The sequence below is a fragment of the Micromys minutus genome (genome assembly GCF_963924665.1).
Source record: "Micromys minutus genome assembly, chromosome: 29".
Classification (NCBI taxonomy): Eukaryota; Metazoa; Chordata; class Mammalia; order Rodentia; family Muridae; genus Micromys; species Micromys minutus.
In genome coordinates this window covers 23,087,036-23,105,489 of record NC_137964.1, presented here as the reverse complement: position 1 = coordinate 23,105,489, position 18,454 = coordinate 23,087,036, and the positions used below count along the sequence as shown (strand labels likewise).

The following is an 18,454-nucleotide window of genomic DNA, read 5'->3' as shown; positions in this document are numbered from 1 at the left end:
TGGAGGCAGGAGCATGACCCGTTGGGTTCAGATTTAGACTGTGCTCGGCCTTGTTGTGTGACTGTGGACATGGTACAATTGCCTCCATGCTTGGGTTTCCACATTGAGCAGAAATGCCAGTTATGCCCAGGGCTGCTGAGAGGGTTACTGGCAGTACAGCACGTATGGTCACATTTGGAACAGGTGCATGTGCTGCAGGTGTAGAGAGCTGCTTTTGGTCACCCAGAGCTTCCCAGCCTGTGTCAGGCACCTGCCTAAAAGGCTCCCATGGGGCTGCTCTAGACTCTGTAAGTTGGCCATTAGTTTAGGCTGGCCAGCTGGTGGGCACTAGGGGGCCTCTTGTCAGTACTAGGAATGCCAGCCATGCCCAGTTTGAGCTCCCATCCCCTCTTTCTTGTACACCCGAGGAGCAAACTTTTGTCTTATGCTTAAGTAGTTAGCACAGACTGAGCAATCTCCACAGCTCCAGATTAGTATTTCAAACAGAAATGCTATGCATTATCACTGGCCTCACTGCATCTCTGACCAGCTCTGGGTCATTGAGGTGAGACTCATCTGAAATGTGGAGAAGGGGAGGAGGGGGAGGAGGGGATGGAAGAAGGAGAGTGACTAAGGGAAGGAGGAGGGGGAGGAGGAAGAGAGGGAGGAGGGGGAAAAGGGGAGGAGGGGTATTAAGGGAAAGAGGAGGAGGAAGAGGAGGGTAGGAGGAGAGAGAGGAGGGAAGGAGGAAGACTAAGGAAAGAAAGAGGAAGAGGATGGGGAAGAGGGGGTAGGAGGGGAGGAGGAAGACTAAGGAAAGGAAGAGGAAAAAGATGGGGAGGAGGGGGAAGAGGGGGAGAAGGAGAACAAAGACTACAACATAGGGAAGCAGAGGAAAAGGGGATGACAAGAAGCAAGGGAGGAGAAAGAGGAGCAAGCCACCAGGGGAAGCTGGACACAACTCCCAGGAGGGGCACCTATGTTGAGTGGTTCAGTGACTACATAGGTCCACAGAGACCTGAGGGAGGCCACTGTCTCCCAGCATGAATTGCTCTCAATAGCACCCACTCTTCCCTGGACTGTCCCAAGACCTCTGAATCCTGAGACTTTGGCCCCTGGACTGTCTCAGAGCCATCCTTTCCTTCCAGGGACTCCGCACAGCCACCGTATCTGCAGGGCCCATGAGGGAAGCCAGTCTCTACAAAAGAGAGAAAAATCAGAGCAAATCCACAGCTGGCCCACGTTAAACTTCGATTTATTCTGTTGGCACTAATTGTAATCTTTATTTGGTCCCAAGTGATTCATTCTTATCGTTCTTATTATAGCCGAGAAAATTAATTTTTATTCTACCATAAGGGTGGCTGTAATAATTTGGGTTCAGGGAGGGGATTGCTTTAATAAGATTTACCAGCTAGCTTCAAGATAGTTGGCTTTCATTAGCAGGTGGAGCTGGCCTGTTGTAGGATGTGGAAGGGTACCAGAGGGGGCTTGGTGGAAAGGCTAGGTTGGGATAGAGGGGAGAGCTAAGCTAGAAGAGGTTTGTTTCCTGTGTAAGTGCTGGGCACCCCTCCTCCTCTCACATCTTTATCTGTAGTGGAGATTCTGGGAGTGGGTAACCAGCAGAGCCCCACCTACCTGGGTGACTTAAATGGTGATGAATTCATTTAAATACATCATGAGCTGCTGTTGTGACCCCATGGAACTTATCTTCAGGACCCAGGCCTTGGTACCCAGGACCTAGGGACACTAGGGATGTTAGAGAACAGGAGGTACTTACAGTCTCTCAGTGGCATGTCCAAGTTGCCTAGACTGGGTGCTATTCAGTTGCTGTGGTAAAAGCCATGACCAAGGCAACTTACAGGAGAAAGGTTATTTGGGTTTATAGTTCCAGAAAGTGTCCATCGGGGTGAGAGAGGTATGGCAGCCACAGCAGGAAACGGGGAGATCTCATCTCCAACTACATACAGGAAGTAGAGCAAAAGAAAAGGAAGTAGGGTGAGGTTATACATTCTCAAAGCCCCACTCCCTGTGTCGTGCTTCCTCCAACAAGGCTCTACTTCCTAAAGGTTCCATAACCTCCTCAAACAGCGCCACCTGCTGGGGAGAAAGTGTTCAAACACAAGATCCAGTGGGGGACGTTTCTCATTCAAACCACCACAGTTGGGAGCTACTCATATGTCTGAGGTTTGGGGCTGTCACCAATGATCCCACTGATGGTGCATCTTATGTTCAGTATACCATATTCTGCAAATTGGGAATGCAGAGCCTTGGAAAGGAGGCACAGGGTCTTTGTGTATAGACTGCTGATTCAGGGCTGTCTGTTATTGAGAGAATCTAGGGGACATGGTTTTCCTGTGTCTGTAGATGGTTACAGATCAGACTTTTACATTTCAATCCCCGCTCAAGCCAAGAGTTAGTATTCCACTGTGAATCTGATAGGATGCCTAAATAAACAGCGATGATACTGATGGTAAGGATGCAGCCAAGAGGCATCCCTTTTGGTAGCTGCTAGGATACAAAACAATGCAAAAGCTTTGAGACCAGCTGGCAGCTTCTAGCATTGTGCCTCTGTCATAGGACCAGGCCCTTGTACTTCTATATGTACCTGCCTGAAAGAAATGAAAACATGGGTATGTGTGTGTTTCTGACAGTGATGTCTACCAGCACCTGAAACTGGAGATAACACAATTGTGTAACAGCTGGTGAAGGCACAGTCACAGTTGGGTGCATCCACTGAGCCTGTAAATGTGGTGTGTGTACTGGTTAGTTTTAACTCAACAGAAGCACGAGTTACCTCACTTGGAGTCTTAATGAGGAACTCTCTAGATCAGGTTGGCCTGTGGGAATGACTTGGGAGATTATCTTGAATGTGAATTAATGCAGGAAGACCATCCCACCATAGGAGGAATCATTCCCTAGGCAGAAGGCCCTGAACAGTACAAGGGAGAAGAAATCTATCAGGGAGCAAGCAAGCAGCAGGCAGGATTCATTTCTCTGTGCTCTTGACTGTGGATGTCACGTGACCAGCGGCTTCAAAGCTTCCATTGTGACTTCCCTATGCTGAGGGACTGTGACCGGGAATTGTAAGCGACAATAAACCACCTTCCCTTAAGTTGCTTTTTATCAGGGTGTCTTATCACAGCAAGAGAAGAGATATTGGAACAGAAAACTAACAGATAAACATGCCAGGTGGGTGGAGCAAGGCTGGAGGCTGACCAGGATCTGTGCTAAGTGGTGGTAATGATAACAGTGCACTAAATGAATGCATTATATGGTCTGTAAAGCATATGGCAGCAAGCCTGTTCATATATTTACAGCTATGATCTACACATATGGTTCTAATTCAGACTATAAAACTAATTATAAAGAAAATCGTGTCCTAAGTAACCTCAGTCACTTCCCCCCACAGTCAACCAATATTAGCCTCTTTCTCTATGTGTTTAGAGATACTTTACACTTGGAAAAGCATATAAATGCATTTTCTATGCTTCCATATATATGTATGTGTGTGTGTCCACACATATATCCTGCATATAGTTTGATATATGTATTATATATATGTATTCTATATACATATATATGCATACACACACACACACACACACACACACACACACACACATAAAATCCTAACAGATAGTAGCAGATAATATTCCTCTGTTCTTTGTTTTGTCATGGAACCTACAATATGCCTCTGAGATCTTTCTCGAACCATTGTCATTGTGTGATTCATTGCATGACTGACCTGTGACCCTGTGACATGTAAGCTGCTGCAATCCTTAGCTAACAGAGAGGGGGAAAGCTTGCTTTTTTTTTTTTTTTTTTTTTTTTTTTTTTTTTGAGGCAGGGTTTCTCTGCGTAACATCCCTGGCTGTTCTGGAACTTTGTAGACCAGGCTAGCCTCAAACTCCCAGAGATTTACGGGCCTCTACTCCCAAGTCCTGGGATTAAAGGTGTAGGCTACGATCTCCAGTTTCACCTTCATTTTTTAAAAAAAGGATTAATTAATTTTTTTTCACTTTCACTTCTGAAGCACACTGTGCCTCTTCCTGGTGTCCCACTGCCGGTGACCATCAGCATGCCTCCCTCAGGCAGTTGTGAGGGTGACCTGGGCTCAGATGGCTCCTCCTCTCCTAACCTGCAGACACTTCACTTCTGTGGCTGCTGATGTAAAGTCTCCTTCCACGAGGAGCTTTGAATGTGGCCTTTAATACCTGGACAGGCACGTTCACAAGATGAGTCCGGAGAAGCGGGAACACCCCGCTCAAGGCCAGATGTGTTAATTTTAGATGGCCAAGTTATTGATTTTGATCTCCTGAGCTCTGAGGGAAGTCACACCTATATAGCTGTGCCACATGGAGACAGCCAGGTCTTCTGATCTTCCTCAGCCTGAAAAATGGAGGTGTGCTGGTTTCGGAGGGTTCAACCGACTGAATTCCTCTGAGCCCCAGTGTCTTTCCTGTGCCAACTGGGTAGATAGGACCAGCTGGGAGCTTGAAATGGGGCTCTTTGAGGCCGTTCCAGTGGAGAGAGCTGGTGATCAACGGCAGACGCTGCAGCCCGGGTCCCCATCCCACACTTATTATCTGGCACACCGGGTGCTGTGGATGGATTCTGGCGGCACAGCCGCCTCTTGCTCAGTTGCCCTGAGTGCCAGGAGCTCACGGGTGAGGGCACAGCGAAACCATGAGACAGGAGTGGAGCCAGGGTCCTGCCCATATAAGCCTTAGAGTTCTTACTACATCAGTCAAGGGGATAGGCTAAGGGGATGTGGCCATATGCCATGTTCTCAGACCAGGCAGACAGACAGCACAGCAGTGCACATGGGGTGGAGACTGTTTCCCACCACTCTACCTTGTTTGGGCTCTTAATTTTATTATTGTGTGTGTGTGTGTGTGTGTGTGTGTGTGTGTGTACGTACACCTCTCTGCACTACAGCATCAGTGTGAAAAATCAGAGGAGTGGGTTTTCTCCTTCTACCTTTGTGGGGTCCTGGGTATCGAACTCAGGTCATCTGGTTTGGCAGCAAGGACTTTTACCCACTGAACCACTCACCAGCCCTCAAGACTTTAAAATGGCCTGAATGGGGTCATATGCACCCTTTATTACCAAGATTTCCCCCAAAGGTCAAGGAGGCAATTTATGAATGACTTAGGATGAGAAAAGGACTCTGGAGGGGTGGGAGTAAGGGTCTGGAGCCTGGCCTCTCCCCATGCCTTGGAACTTCACAGGACTCACGTGTGCTATGCTGTCTTTTTTTGGCTTGGGAGAGTCACTCTTGCCTTAATTGAGTGGTCTCAGGCTCAGAGGTGCCCACTTCAGAACGTTTGGCTGGAGAGGCCGCACACCCTCCTTGATGACATGTTTTCAATAAAGACAGCAAGAGCTCAAAGTGGAGCCCGCTCTGGTGTTCTGTTGCCCTGGCAACTGTGCAGTAAGCAGCAGCTCGATGCTGTTTTGTGGGGTGTGGAGGTCAGTACTGTGTGTGTGTGGGGTGTCTGAATGGGGTTATGCCCCAGCCTCAGCTCCAAGGTCTCTGGAAAATGACTATCATGCCATCCAGTTTGTACAGGGCTTCTGTCTCCATCAGAGCCCTGGTGACTCAACTTACCCACCATTGCTGACACAGGCCATACTTACCTCTCTTGGTGCTAGCTTTTGAAGGTTTCCTCCCATTGGGGCTTCTCAACATGAAGGTAGCCTATGAAAGGGGGATCAAGAACAGTTCTTAATTTTGATTAAAAACTTAATGTTATGTGTGTGGGTGTCTCACCAGCAAGTAGGTCTGTGTACCACATGTATGCGCTTCCTGCAGAGGCCAGAAGAGGGCATCAGATTACACAGAAGTGGTGTTACAGATGGTTGGTAGTTACCATGTAGGTGCTGGGAATTAAACCCAGTCCTTTGGAAGAGCAGCCAGTGCTCTAACCAGCCGAGCCATCTCTCCAGAACGGAGCGGACACTTTTTAACCTGAGGTTGGAATGAATCCCCTAGAAGGTAGACAGACATCTGTAACATTAACAGCCGGAGGAATGTCACCTGAGGATTGTGATGGGCAGGCAGGTGCTTCCTGCTCTGTTTTCTGACTTCTTGCAGTGAGAGGTATGGATGGAGGGACTCAGGTACGGTGGCCTTTAAGGTCACCATACCTGCCATTGCTGCTGTCTCAGCCTGGCACCCTAGGTTCCAAGGTTTCAGTACAGTATAGGGCCCTGTGCCTGGCAGCAAATCGAGCATCTCCCCAGGTCAGGGACATGGCAGATGGGTGTTTCCCCTGCTGGAAGAAGAGTTTAGTCTCCAGGGCAAATGCCCTCCCTGTGTTACTGCTTGCTGGTCCCTTTCTCCTGGTCTAGGGGTGGTGACCCCATTTTTGCCTGAAGCTCATCAAGTTGTGATTTTGGGGACTTGAAGAGACTGAATGCCTAGATCTGTGCCACAACCAAAGGTTTTTCTGTGGGAGGGCAGGAATGTCCCCAAACCCCAAAGTCCTTCATTCTCTCTCTCCAAGTCAGGCCCCGCACCTGCTTTGCTTTGTGTTGACAGTGGAGGCCAGCAGGTGGCGGTATTGTCCTTCAAGCCTAGTTGGGGGCAGCCGAGTTCAGGCAGCTAGGGCTGCCCCTATGGCCTGTACCTGCTAGGAGCTGTGAAAGCCCACCTCCTCTCCAGCTCATGGCTCTGCACACAATACCATCTGGATGACATTCCAGAAAAGGAGACCACGGGATTTTGGGGGATATTTTTTTCCTCCCACTAGGATTTTTTTTTTTACAGTGAGTGTTTTTCTTGACTTCTCTTGTGTTTCTACTTTGACACCTCTCCACAGTTAGGACTGTATGACAAGTCCATGTGACAATTGTATATTGTTATTAGCGATTTGAAAACAGTGCAGGTATTTTTATAGGGTTGCGCCAAGAACAAATGTTTGAAACCCAGGGCTGCTTATAGACACGTTTAGAACTCACATGGACCATGTTAATGCAGTTAGAACAGCTACTGGCGCACAGTAGGTCTGCCACAATCCCCACTTACTATTACTATACCGTTACTATGGCTGCTGTTTTTTTTTTTTTTTTTTTTTTTTGCATGTATTTATTTCCTTTAGACATATTAGGTATGTATGTCACAACGCACAAGGAGAGGGCAGTGGATAACTTGCAGTAGTCAGTTCTTTCCTACCATGAGGGCTCCAGGGTTCAAAGCCAGGTTGTCAGGCTTGGCTGTGAGCATCTTCACCTGCTGAACCACTTCACTGACTGTTGGCACCAAATCTCATTCAGTGGCTACGAATGGCCAAGTTGCACCAACTCCAGCCAGCATTATGTCCCGCTTTTTGGAGACCTGGCAATACTCAGAGGGATCCGTGCAAGTTATGGGTAAGCTGGTCTGTATCATGGGTTCCAGGACATTCAGGGAGACATAGTGACACCCTGTGAGGAAGGTCTCTGAGCAGTTAGAACAGTTAGTCCACAGAACTGTCAAGGCGGTAAAGACCCTAAGGGCACATGGTTGAAATGCCTGCCCACAGGAATCCTGGAGGGACTCTGTGGCTCCATTTTGATTTCTTTCCTCTGCTTGCTTCCTATTTTAGAAAACAGTTGGATTTTCTTTGAAAACAGTCCATGAATGGCTTTTGGTTCCCAAACCAATGCCCCTGAGCATCACTCTTGCCATCTCTGGTAATCTTATTTTTCAGATGAGGTTGCTTCTCTCTTCAGCACTATGTGTCTGAGACCTTGGCCTGTGTGAATCTGTCATGTGATCTGCTGACTAATCCCTTCATCACACCCACCACACCCACCACAGGCCAGCTACCCACTCGTGCATTTGAGCATTAAATTAAATTAAAACAAATTTATGAGCATGTGGAAAGATGGCGGTGTGAATGCCAAATGCATCATTAGAAGCCAGAAGCCAACATCAATGGGACCTTAATTCTAACTCTGTGAAGACCTATGTGGCTTGAAAGAATCATTTTGTAGGGCTGGGGGTGGTGGTGGCCCAGCTGGTAAGGCACATGCCACTGAGCCTAATGGCTTGAGTTTGATCTCCAGAACACACATGGTAGAAGGAGCTCTTCCCTGACTGCCACTCTCATGCTGTGGTACACACATGTACACACATATGTGCACACACAAGATAAATAAGACATGGAAAAGGATTATGTTGTGTGTGCTGTGTGTACAAGCATGTGGAAGTTAGAAGTCAACACCAGGCCTCTTCCTCAATCGCTTCCCAGCTTATTTTTTGAGACAGAGTCTCTCACTGAACTGAGATTGTTGGTGAGCCCCAGAGATCCTCCTTCTGCCTTCTCATTACAGGAGAGAGCCACCACAACTGACTTTTAAAAAGGTAATAGGGGCTCAAACTTGGATTCTTATACTTGTGTGACAGACACTTTAAGAGAACCGTACATACCCTTATGTATTAATATTGGTATTATTACCTTATTATTTTTATGTATTTGTATATATGTGTGCCTGTGTGAGTTTATCTGCACCATGTGCCTGCAGTACCCATGGAGGCCAGAAGAGGGCATCAGATCCACTGCAAACAGAGTTCCTGTTGTGAGCCACCATGTGGGAGCTAGGAATGGAACCTGGGTCCTCTGCAAGAGCAGCCAGTGCTCTTAGCCACTGAGTATCTCCCTGGCCTCCAAATAATCAATTTTTATTTAGTAATGAGCAAATGAAGGGGAAGCCTTGTTTCAGTAAGTGAGAAGTCCACAAAGTAAGTGTCTCCCCATATATGGTTCCATAAGTCACACCCATAAACAGACTTGCATAATGACAAGTGACTTTCCTTGGTGACCTCATGGCTGGTAGGAGGGAGGAAGTGACAGAACTGACACAGAGGCTGTCTTGGTATATAAATGGAGGTGATGGCAGCACCAGGCTTCCTGCCTAAGGACCTCCCCACCCACTGTGGACCTCATCTGCTTTCTGATCAAATGGCAGCAGGGCTGTCAGGATCACTTAGTGTCTCCCTCCTCCTTAACATCTCCAAGGTGTCCAATTTAGAATAAATATAAATGGAAATGAGGACGAGGTTCTGAGAACGTCCTACTGTTTAGCAGCTGATGGTGTCTATAGGAGGTCAAAATTACTGTCATGAAGAGATCTATAGAATCCACTTAATGAGGGTTTTTCCACATCTGCTGCTCCAAGGAAATCTTCCACATGGGCTAACGAGCCCCCCCCACCCCTGGATTTTGTCATCCATCTTGAATTTCTCCTGGCTGAAGACAGCTGTTTACATTAAGTAAGCATCCTGTAATTTGAGTTTTTTTTAGGAGTGGGGCCACAGATGTCCAGTCTTCAAGGAACCTTAGCTGATGGTGCATTAGCTAGCGTGTTATTTACTGATGGCTGTGGCAACGTAGTTGGCGGGAGCCGCTTAAGGCAGGCTCTCGGCTGGCTCACAGTTTAAGGGTGTACAGTCCATCATGGAGGGAAGGCATGGCCACTGGACTACGAGGCCGCTGGTCATAGTGTGTACATGGTCAGGATGCAGAGAGACATAGATGCTGGGCCTCAGTTCGCTTACTCCGTGTATTGAGAGGGTGATGCATGCATGCCGCAGTCCACACATGGGAGTCGGAGGACAGCTTTTAGGAGTTGGTTCTCACTATCCACCTCAACAAGTGAGGGTCCCTCTGGATGTTTTTGACACTGGGGTGTGTATTCCAGGCCATGTGTCCCTTGAATGATTCTCCTGTCTCTACCACCCATCTCTCCATAAGGGCGTTAGGGTTAGAACTGTATACATCACTTCTGACTTTTTTCTTTCTTTAAAAATGATTTATTTAATCTTATTTTATGTGCATTGGTGTTTTACCTGAATGTGTCTGTGTGAGGGCATTAGATCCCCTGGAACTGGAGTTATAGGCAGTTGGGTGCTGCCATTTGGTTGCTGGGAATCGAGCCTGGGTCCTCTGGAAGAGCAGCCTGTTTGATTCAGCCCAGGACGCCAGTGCATGTGACAGTACTGCCCACATTTAGCGTGGCTCTTCCCTCCTTCGTGAACCTCCCTGGAAACAGCCCTATAGCACACCCAAAAGTGTGTTTTCTAGGTGATTCCATGTCCTGTCAAGTTGACAGCGAAAGGGCCAGCCAGCACAAAGATTCATCGCCAGCTGCCGTGACACCTCCCAGTAATGGGTGGGCTTTATAAAGATGACTCCTCAATTACGGACTGCAGACACCCCCTCAACTTACCCACAGAATCCTCCTACAGACATTCCCCATCTTACCCACAAATATCCCCTCACCTTACCCTCACATACCCCCCCCATCTTACACAAATGTACTTCCCCATCTTACCCACAGATATCACCCCTCATTTTACCCACAGACACTCCCTCATCTTACACAAATGTACTCCCTCATTTACCCACAAACATTCCTTCATCTTACCCACAGACACCCCTCACCTTACCCACACACATCTCCCCTTATCTTACCCACAAACATGCTTCTTCCATCTCTCTTGCTGATAGGTGTGCTTCCTTTGCTACTTTGACACTTTTGTTTCTGCCTGGGTTCCACAGCAATGCCAGGGAACGTGTGCAACCAGTCTGCCACTTAAAATTGAATTCCATATCTTTATTTTTTAAGAGAAGAGTGTCAATATTTCCCTCAGATTGGATAAGCAGCACATGTTCATTCTGGAGAACTTGAAAATTATCTACATAGAAGAATATAGAAGGAGACCGAGAGGCACCTTGGGGTGCACACACCGAGCCTCACCCCTGCTAATGAGAGTCTGTTTGTGCTTTGGGATGGCAAAGTTGAATGAATAATTGTGTCAGGTTAGAGGATGTCAAAGATAGCCAGCTGAGCTAACTGTGCTTTGCTATGGTAGCCAGAACCAAGTGCCACAAGCAGGCAATGTTGACAACAGTTTATTTTTCTCTCAGTCTGGACTAGAAGTCTTAGGTCACCATATTAACAGGTCTGGCTTCTTCTGAAACATCCCTCCCTGGCTTACCAATGGAAACTTCCAGGATCCTCTGTTTATGTTTGTGTATACCCTGATTCCTTTTCTTTCTTTTTGTAAGGACAACAATCATGTTGAGTTAGGATTAATTCAGATGACCTCATTTAAATAGAATTGACCTTCTCAATGGCATTTCTCCAAATACTGACATTTTTTGGGGACCTCTGGGTTTGCAAGTTGCAGCCTATAATGGTCTCAGTTTCTTCTGCAATGACTGTGACTGCAGCCCCTGGTGCTCCTCCATCCTCTCCTCTCTCCCAATCCATGTGCTCCTCGAGACTTCCTCAGCACCACCTACACGTGCTCTTTTGACTCAGCATCAGTGGTCACCGCATCTTCCTGCCACACCCTGTGCTGCCTCTGAACCTGGTCTCAACTTTTTGGCTTATATGGAGGCTAGGACGAGCAGCCCTTTCTTATGGCTCCCTGAAGCCTTCCTCATTTCCTGCTCTTAGTGCCTGTCCCTCTGCTTTCCAATGGCAACCAGTCCTCTAAGAAAACAGCAGACCAAACAGGGCTTCGGGTCATATTCCATACATCAGTTCAGGTCTTCCTGAGGATGGGAAAAAGAATGTCGGTTCTCTATGAGATTGTGGAATCAGAGGGAGGAGGAGCATTAGCCTCACAGGCTAGGGCTGGAGCGTTTCCCAAGACAGTCTCTGGGCTTCACAAATGGTCCCAAATCAAGGTAGCATGTTTGCTTACTATCTGGTTGGAGGACAGGATGTGGTCTCAGCCATGGATGTCTCTGGATATCCGTAGAGACTGTGAGACAGCGTTTATGTCACATTTTGTTTGACCGATGGTGGGACAGGAGTGAGGCCTCCTAGAGATGTATCAGATAAGACAGCAGCAAATAGAGAAGGCCCCACCTTAAAGTTCACATGAATCATTTTTTGAGTGACATAATAGAGCCACATGAAAGTTAAAGGAGGAAGCCAATCCATGAAGCACATAGCATGTGAAAATGTGTGTTTATTTAGATTTCCTTTTCTGAATTTTGAAATAGATCAGAATTCAAACCCCGCCCTGGACATGGCCTATAGTTTTGGAGAACATGCGGCAGGAAGTCTAGGAGGTCCGGGTGTTCTCATAGGTCCTCCAATGGGGGTCATCTTTTCCTGTTCACTGTGGGCTGCTGGGCAGTTAGTCCATCAGAAAATTCACCTGGAATGTAATTTTCTCATTTGGGAGGCAAAAAAAAAAAAAAAAAAAAATCAGCATATCCAAACAGACTCTAATTTACATTTCATCTGGTGAAGTAATCTAGACTTGGAAAGAAAAATGTCATGTTTTCACTTGTATGTAGAGCCTAGATAACACACGCATACATGTCCATACCACAAACATATATGCATACACTTAGGCATGCACATATATACCTACATACACATGTACAAACACATACCATAAACACATATGTACACATACTACACACACATATACAGCATGTAGTACATACAGCCTCTTTCTGCATGTGTATTACAATTTAAGAGAACAATACTTGGTTATTGTGACACATTGAAAGTAGAGATATAAATAGTAAAGAAAAAAATAATCTTTGTTGGGTCTCATAGTCACACAGATATACATGTACGTACATATGTATATATGACTCTTAGTTTTATCCAAATAGAGTCAAATATATGTTAATCTTCTTTAGTTACTATAATAGAATACCTGAGATTGGATAACACATAAAGAGAGGTTTAGGGCTGGTGAGATGGTTCAGTGGGTAATGGCACTCGCTGCTAAGCCTGAAGACCTGAATTTGATCCCTGGATCCGTATGGTGAGAGAACCAACTCCTGCAGGTCTTCCTATGACCTCTACATGTATGTGACATGGCACATATGATCACAAACATCACACGTTACATTAAGCAAGTAGAGGATTAGTTGTGTGCACATGAACCATCCAATGATGCATCTGGTTTTAATCTTAGGTAAATAGATCCTAGCTGTATACAGGCATAAGGTGGTAACTCTTGGAGTCTCGATACAAATTCACTTGAGGACACGATTTTGTCTTATGGTGCACGTATTCCAAACCAGTTCAGGCTAGATTGGCCTGTGCATTCTTCATATCTGGATGCATTGGGAAGATATTTGAATAGGAACTGTCCAAGTATGCGTGTTGTTATGGGAGGAGAAGCCTATCTCATTATTGAGAGGCATGTACGTATAGCCTGAATAGGTGGAGGGGGATGTGTGTACAGTAAACAGCTTCCAAATGCATTCTTAGAAGAGCAGAGTGTATATAACCCAACCCAAGTGGAGTCCTAGGCTTCTAACTCATTCCCTATGCTCGTCTGCCTTGTATGGGAAATGTTACCATTTTCCTTCTGGAGAGGCAACTGTTTATTTAACTCAAGGACTGTTGTTTTATCGGCCAGCAGGGCTCCTTTGTATTCCATACTGGGCTTCTCTGGAAGATGCTTAAGATTCTCTGACTTTTTCCATGATGGGAGGGGAAGAAGGGCTGTGCAGCCATGGAGCACCTCGCTGGCATGGTGGGCAGTGATGCCATTGGATTGATTTCCTCACTGAACAGACCTTGGCCCTGACTCTCATCTTCTTTCTTGTGCAGGGAGCACAGGTCGAGGTGTTGCAGACAGCCTGCAGAGGTTTTCTTCCCTGCCTGCCTATCTCCCGGCCAGCTTCCACGTCACTGATGCAGAAGAGGCTTTCTTCCTCAAGGAGGCCAACCAGGACCTCATGCGCAACGCCAGCCTGCAGGCCCGATCCGCTACCCTCTTCTTCCATCGAGCCCAGAGCCCTCCAGCCATCAATGCCAGCTACGGCCCCTTCTCCATAGAGAAGACGGTGCCCTGGGATTTCCTGCTCACACCCACCCCTTTTGGAAATATGGAGAGATTCCCTTTCAACTGGAGGCTCAAATCCCATATCCTGGACAGCTCCATCTTTTCCAACAGACCCAAAGTGCAGACCCTGTTCTACGTCACCGGCATGGGCTGGGATGAAAATGACCCTGGGGATGATCTGCCCTGTGTCAAGATGTTTGCCTTCCCGGAGGCCAGGGAGGTGGCAGCCAGTTGCCGGCTGCAGGGTGCCCCTGGGCTGTGTGTGGCAGAGTTGGAGTTGTTACCTGAGTGGTTCAGCTCAGGCCTGGACCTTGAACCCCGGGAGGAGATCCCAGCATTGCTGGGTGGTACAGCCATGGAACTCTTTTTTGCGCTTTATCCAGCCAACGAGGCCGGCCAGTGCCCTCTGGAGGAGGAGGGCAAATGGGAAAATAACATCCACTCAGAACAGGAGGAGCCTCAGCCAGTGCTTCCCGCCCGGGAAAGGATCGGCAGTGTGGTAGTCTACCCTACCCAGGATGACCTGCGGTGGTCCTTGGTGAGCCTTGATGACAATGTGGCTCTTTCGATCCCTCTGAACCTCATCCGAGAAGGGGACACGGCCACCTTTTTGGTTTCTCTGACCAGTGGCTCCCTGGCAAAACAGTTCACTCTTCGGTAAGTGCGGGTTGATGTTAAGGTGATATATGATTGGACAGTGGAGAGGTAGGCGGGGAAAGGTTTAGGATCAGAAGAGGAGGCAGGGGGCGGAGATTGAGAGAGGGGGATTCTGGGAGGAATGAAGATGGAGGCAGATGTGTATGTTTCTTTTGGCACATCTCTTCATAAATAAGGTTGTTATGGATGTTTTATAAGGGATGGAATTGTACAAGATCATTTGACTTATCTAAGTTGGCAAATTTTATTATACCTATTGGATCAGAGTAGTTTGGTGTGTTCTTTGATGTGACTACTTAACTGAGTTCAAAGGGTGTAGTGACAGAGAGCATAAAGCCCGCCACAGAGTTGGGACGTGTGTGTCAAAGGCTTGGCACCAACACGCCGGGCGGTCATATTTACCTAGACAGAAGCAGCAGGGGTGGTAGAACGAACCTCAACTGAGGCGGCATGATTGCCAGCCAAGTGGTGTGGGGACTGTGTGGTGGGTGCATTAGAGCAGCGTCCGAGGAGTGCGACTTCGGGGGCTGATAAAAGGCTAATAAGCCATGCTTCTAATATTTACAACAGGTAAGTAGTTTTGTGACATCAGATGGGAGAATTAGCTCTCGGTGAACCCTGAGCTGTCAGCTACTAGGATGGGGCTGGTCACGTGATCACTGTTGAGGGTTTTTCAGAGGCTCACAAGTTCAATTCTAGTTAAGGTTGCGAGGACAGGTTTTATCAATCACCAACAGCGAAGAGCTGACCTCTGGTTTTTGTGAGAGGGGGAGTGGAGGGTAGAGAAGTCAGCTGAAAGAGAGGGATAGAGTGCTCAGGGTCACCGGTGTGGATGTGACACCCGCTTTATTTCCTTGCTGTCTGTGACGGTTAGAGGTCTGCCCTCCCTAGAGCCTGGGAGACAGCCTTGTCTTTCCCGAGGCTTCTATTTCAAAGAAATGCCTCTTGGGTCCTTGAGAGGGACACTTGGTGAGCTACTTAAAAGAGATTCGTGATTATGGTTTAGCGATGCTTTGGAGGATGGAATTAGGGTACTGTGTATCAGATATGTGCTGGCCACATCAAACCTTCACAGATATGCTCTCAGACACCCGAGGGCCCTTCCGGGGACAGCTCTCAGTTGCCGTAGGTCACTCTGGAGTTGTGTCGTATCTCAGTGCAAGGATGGTGGGGTTGCTCAGTAGTGAGAGTTCTGCATGCCCTGAGCCCAGTGCAGTGAGACCTTCATAGAGAGCCAGAGATCTAATGAGGTGACAGTTAGGGGCCTGGAGGACATTCTGAAAAGCGCTTGGTGGTGGCTCAGCTTGTTGTACCCGGCATCTTTTATCTCTCTGGTGACATTCTCAGCTTTGTTGTTGTGGCCCGAGAACATCCAGGATGAGGGGGTGGGTGGCAATAGAACATATTTGCAAAAGCTGGTGTTTTTGGACCTCTCTATTGAATGATCAGATTAAAGTCAGAGTAGCAAATGACTCTTTCTGTCTCTCTGCGTGTGTGTGTGTGTGTGTGTGTGTGTGTGTGTGTGTGTACACCACAGGCCAACAGGGTATATCATCTAGAGCCCTGAAGGGTAAGCAGAATTTGAGGGTGGGCAATAGAGGTGAATCCAGATGGAAGGAGGAGCTTAAGCAAGAGACAAGGACCACACAGATATATTAAGGGGATGAATCTGAGGCTGGGGAGACACTTCATCACTAAAGCAAATGCTGTTCTCATCATTTCTAGTGTTCTTTTTTTGTGGTAAAGCAACCTCTCTAATCCCTTGTACTGGCTGGTTTTGTGCGTCAATTGCACACAAGCTAGAGTCATCTAGAAGAAGGAGCCTCAGTTGAGGAGTTGCCTCTCCCTGAGATCCAGCTGTAAGACATTTTCTCAATTAGTGATCAATGGGGAAGGGCCCAGCCCATGGTGGGTGGTGCCATCCCTGGAGCTGGTGGTCCTGGGTTCTATAAGAAAGCAGTTTGAGCAAGCCTTGGGGAGCAATCCAGTAAGCAGCACCCCTCTGTGGCCTCTGCATCAGCTCCTGCCTCCAGGCTCCTGTCCTGTTTGAGTTCCTGTCCTGACTTTCCTTGGTGACAAACAGCAATGTGGAAGTGTAAGCTGAATAAACCCTTTCCTCCCCAACTTGCTTTTTGGTCATGGTGTCTCATTGCAACAATAGAAACCCAAACTAAGACACCCTTGTCCTCTCCTCCCTTACACTGAGTTTTCAAAAGTGGACATTGCTGGATGCTGGTCCTGAGGCAGAGGCAGGTGAATCTCTGAGTTTGAGGCTAGTCTGGTCTACAGAGTGAGTTTCAGGACATCCAGGTCTACACAGAGAAACCCTGCCTCAAAAAGCAAACAACAAAAAATTCAACAAAACCCCAAAGTAGATGTTTGCAGCTCTGATCATGGCCATGCTCAATAGATGAATAGCACATGGGTGTCTTTCTGTAGACTTCCTTTTTAGGGAGTCCCTTTGGACATAGTGGTGTAAGAATAGTGGACAGGTGAACTCAGACCTTCCCCAATGTCCTAACACTCTCTCACTGGAGGTTTTGTTCCTGTGGGACCGATGACTTTCCATTAAAATTCTCCTGGGTAAAGTCAGTCCTGTGGCCCATCTAAACTGGGCTTACTCACAAATGCTGCCTCTCCTATGGAGACACAGAAGGCAGCTGGTTCAGAAAGCAACAGTGTGGTCCCTTGAGTCCTCAGTGCTTCTTGACAGGGTTCAACTCCCAGAGACAGCATGAGAGCTCTGGGGGCTGCTTTGGGGTGCGGTTGGCTTTCCCAGTTCATCTTACATCTTGGAAACTGCCCCTCCCTTCTTTCTCGCCTAGACTGACTTCCATGTGGCAATCTCTGTGCTGATTAGTCTGTGCCCTATAGGCTAATTGCAATTTCATGGTATTAAGGAAAACGGATAAGGAGGGCAGGGAGGGATGGGGGATGAGAGAGAGAGAGAGAGAGAGAGAGAGAGAGAGAGAGAGAGAGAGAGAGAGAGACCCATTTTGTGGCTTGAAGGAGAAATGAGACATATTTCTAGCATTGCATACAGAAGAAAGTCAATTTTGGTGCCTTCACACAGCAGAAGAACTGTTGAGAATTAATTTTGTTTCAGAGCAGTGCTGGATGGCACTGCAGCAATCTGTAAGATCGATAGAACATTCCATCACCTAGTGAGTTCATAAAGCCCTAATAGGACCCTCTGACCACAAGAGCCACAGGCCGAGCCACAGCCCAGCTTTATTTGTTTGCCATCTGTATGTAAATTCTGCTGTTATGGAAATTTTGTGGCATCTAGATAAGACACAATGTCCTGGAATAGTTGAGCTGAGATTGAAAAAAAAAAAAAAAAGCCATGTCTATGTATAAACGTGGGTGAGAAATTAGTGTGACAATCAGCCTCAGGCTTGGGGCCAACCTGTGGTCAAGAGGATGATCTCTTGAATGCACAATCCTGGGTGGCTCCTTTGAATATGCAAGGACTCGCTCAGATGCTAAGTGGGCTTGATGAAAGTTTAGGTGGTTAAATTTCTTCCTTTGCAAGCAGGGGGACCTGAGTCCTATCCCCAGAACCTATGCAAAAAAAAAAAAAAAAAAAAAAAAGCCAGGTATGTGGTGTGAGATTATAATCCCAGCACTGGGGAGGTGGGGCTGGAAGGTTCCATGGGACTCACTGGTCAGCCATGGTCTCCTCTGTATTAGTCAGGGTTCTCTGCAGGGACAGAATGGATGGGATGAACACATATATCAGAAGGGTATTTATTAGAGTAACTCACAGGGTGCAGTCTGGGTTGTCCAATAATAGCTGTCTCCCGACTAAAGACAGAGAATCCGATAGTTGTTCAGGCCGGGAGGCTGGATGTCTCCGCAGTCCTAGGTCTCCAGTCCATGTTGGGATCTGGAAGACAATGGCTTTAATACCAGCTCCAGCGACAGGACAGATGAACCGGCCGGTGAGAGTGAGGGTGAGCATGCTAAAAAGCAATGTTTCCTTCCTGCGTGTCCTTT

The 18,454-nt window shown here is 47.4% G+C and overlaps 1 protein-coding gene across 2 annotated transcripts in view; it reads left to right on the top strand.

Annotated features, from left to right (window-relative positions):
* TMEM132B (transmembrane protein 132B) overlaps window positions 1-18,454 on the top strand; it is a gene marked incomplete at both ends in the record, with an annotated part of 233,971 nt that overhangs the window by 67,723 nt on the left and 147,794 nt on the right. The window contains one exon of one of the 2 annotated variants that reach the window (XM_080940754.1): window positions 13,564-14,455. In XM_080940754.1, coding sequence (XP_080796880.1) covers window positions 13,564-14,455 — 892 coding nt within the window. Of the gene's footprint in view, window positions 1-13,563; window positions 14,456-18,454 lie in introns of those variants that run through there. The other variant, XM_080940755.1, reaches the window with a different exon arrangement.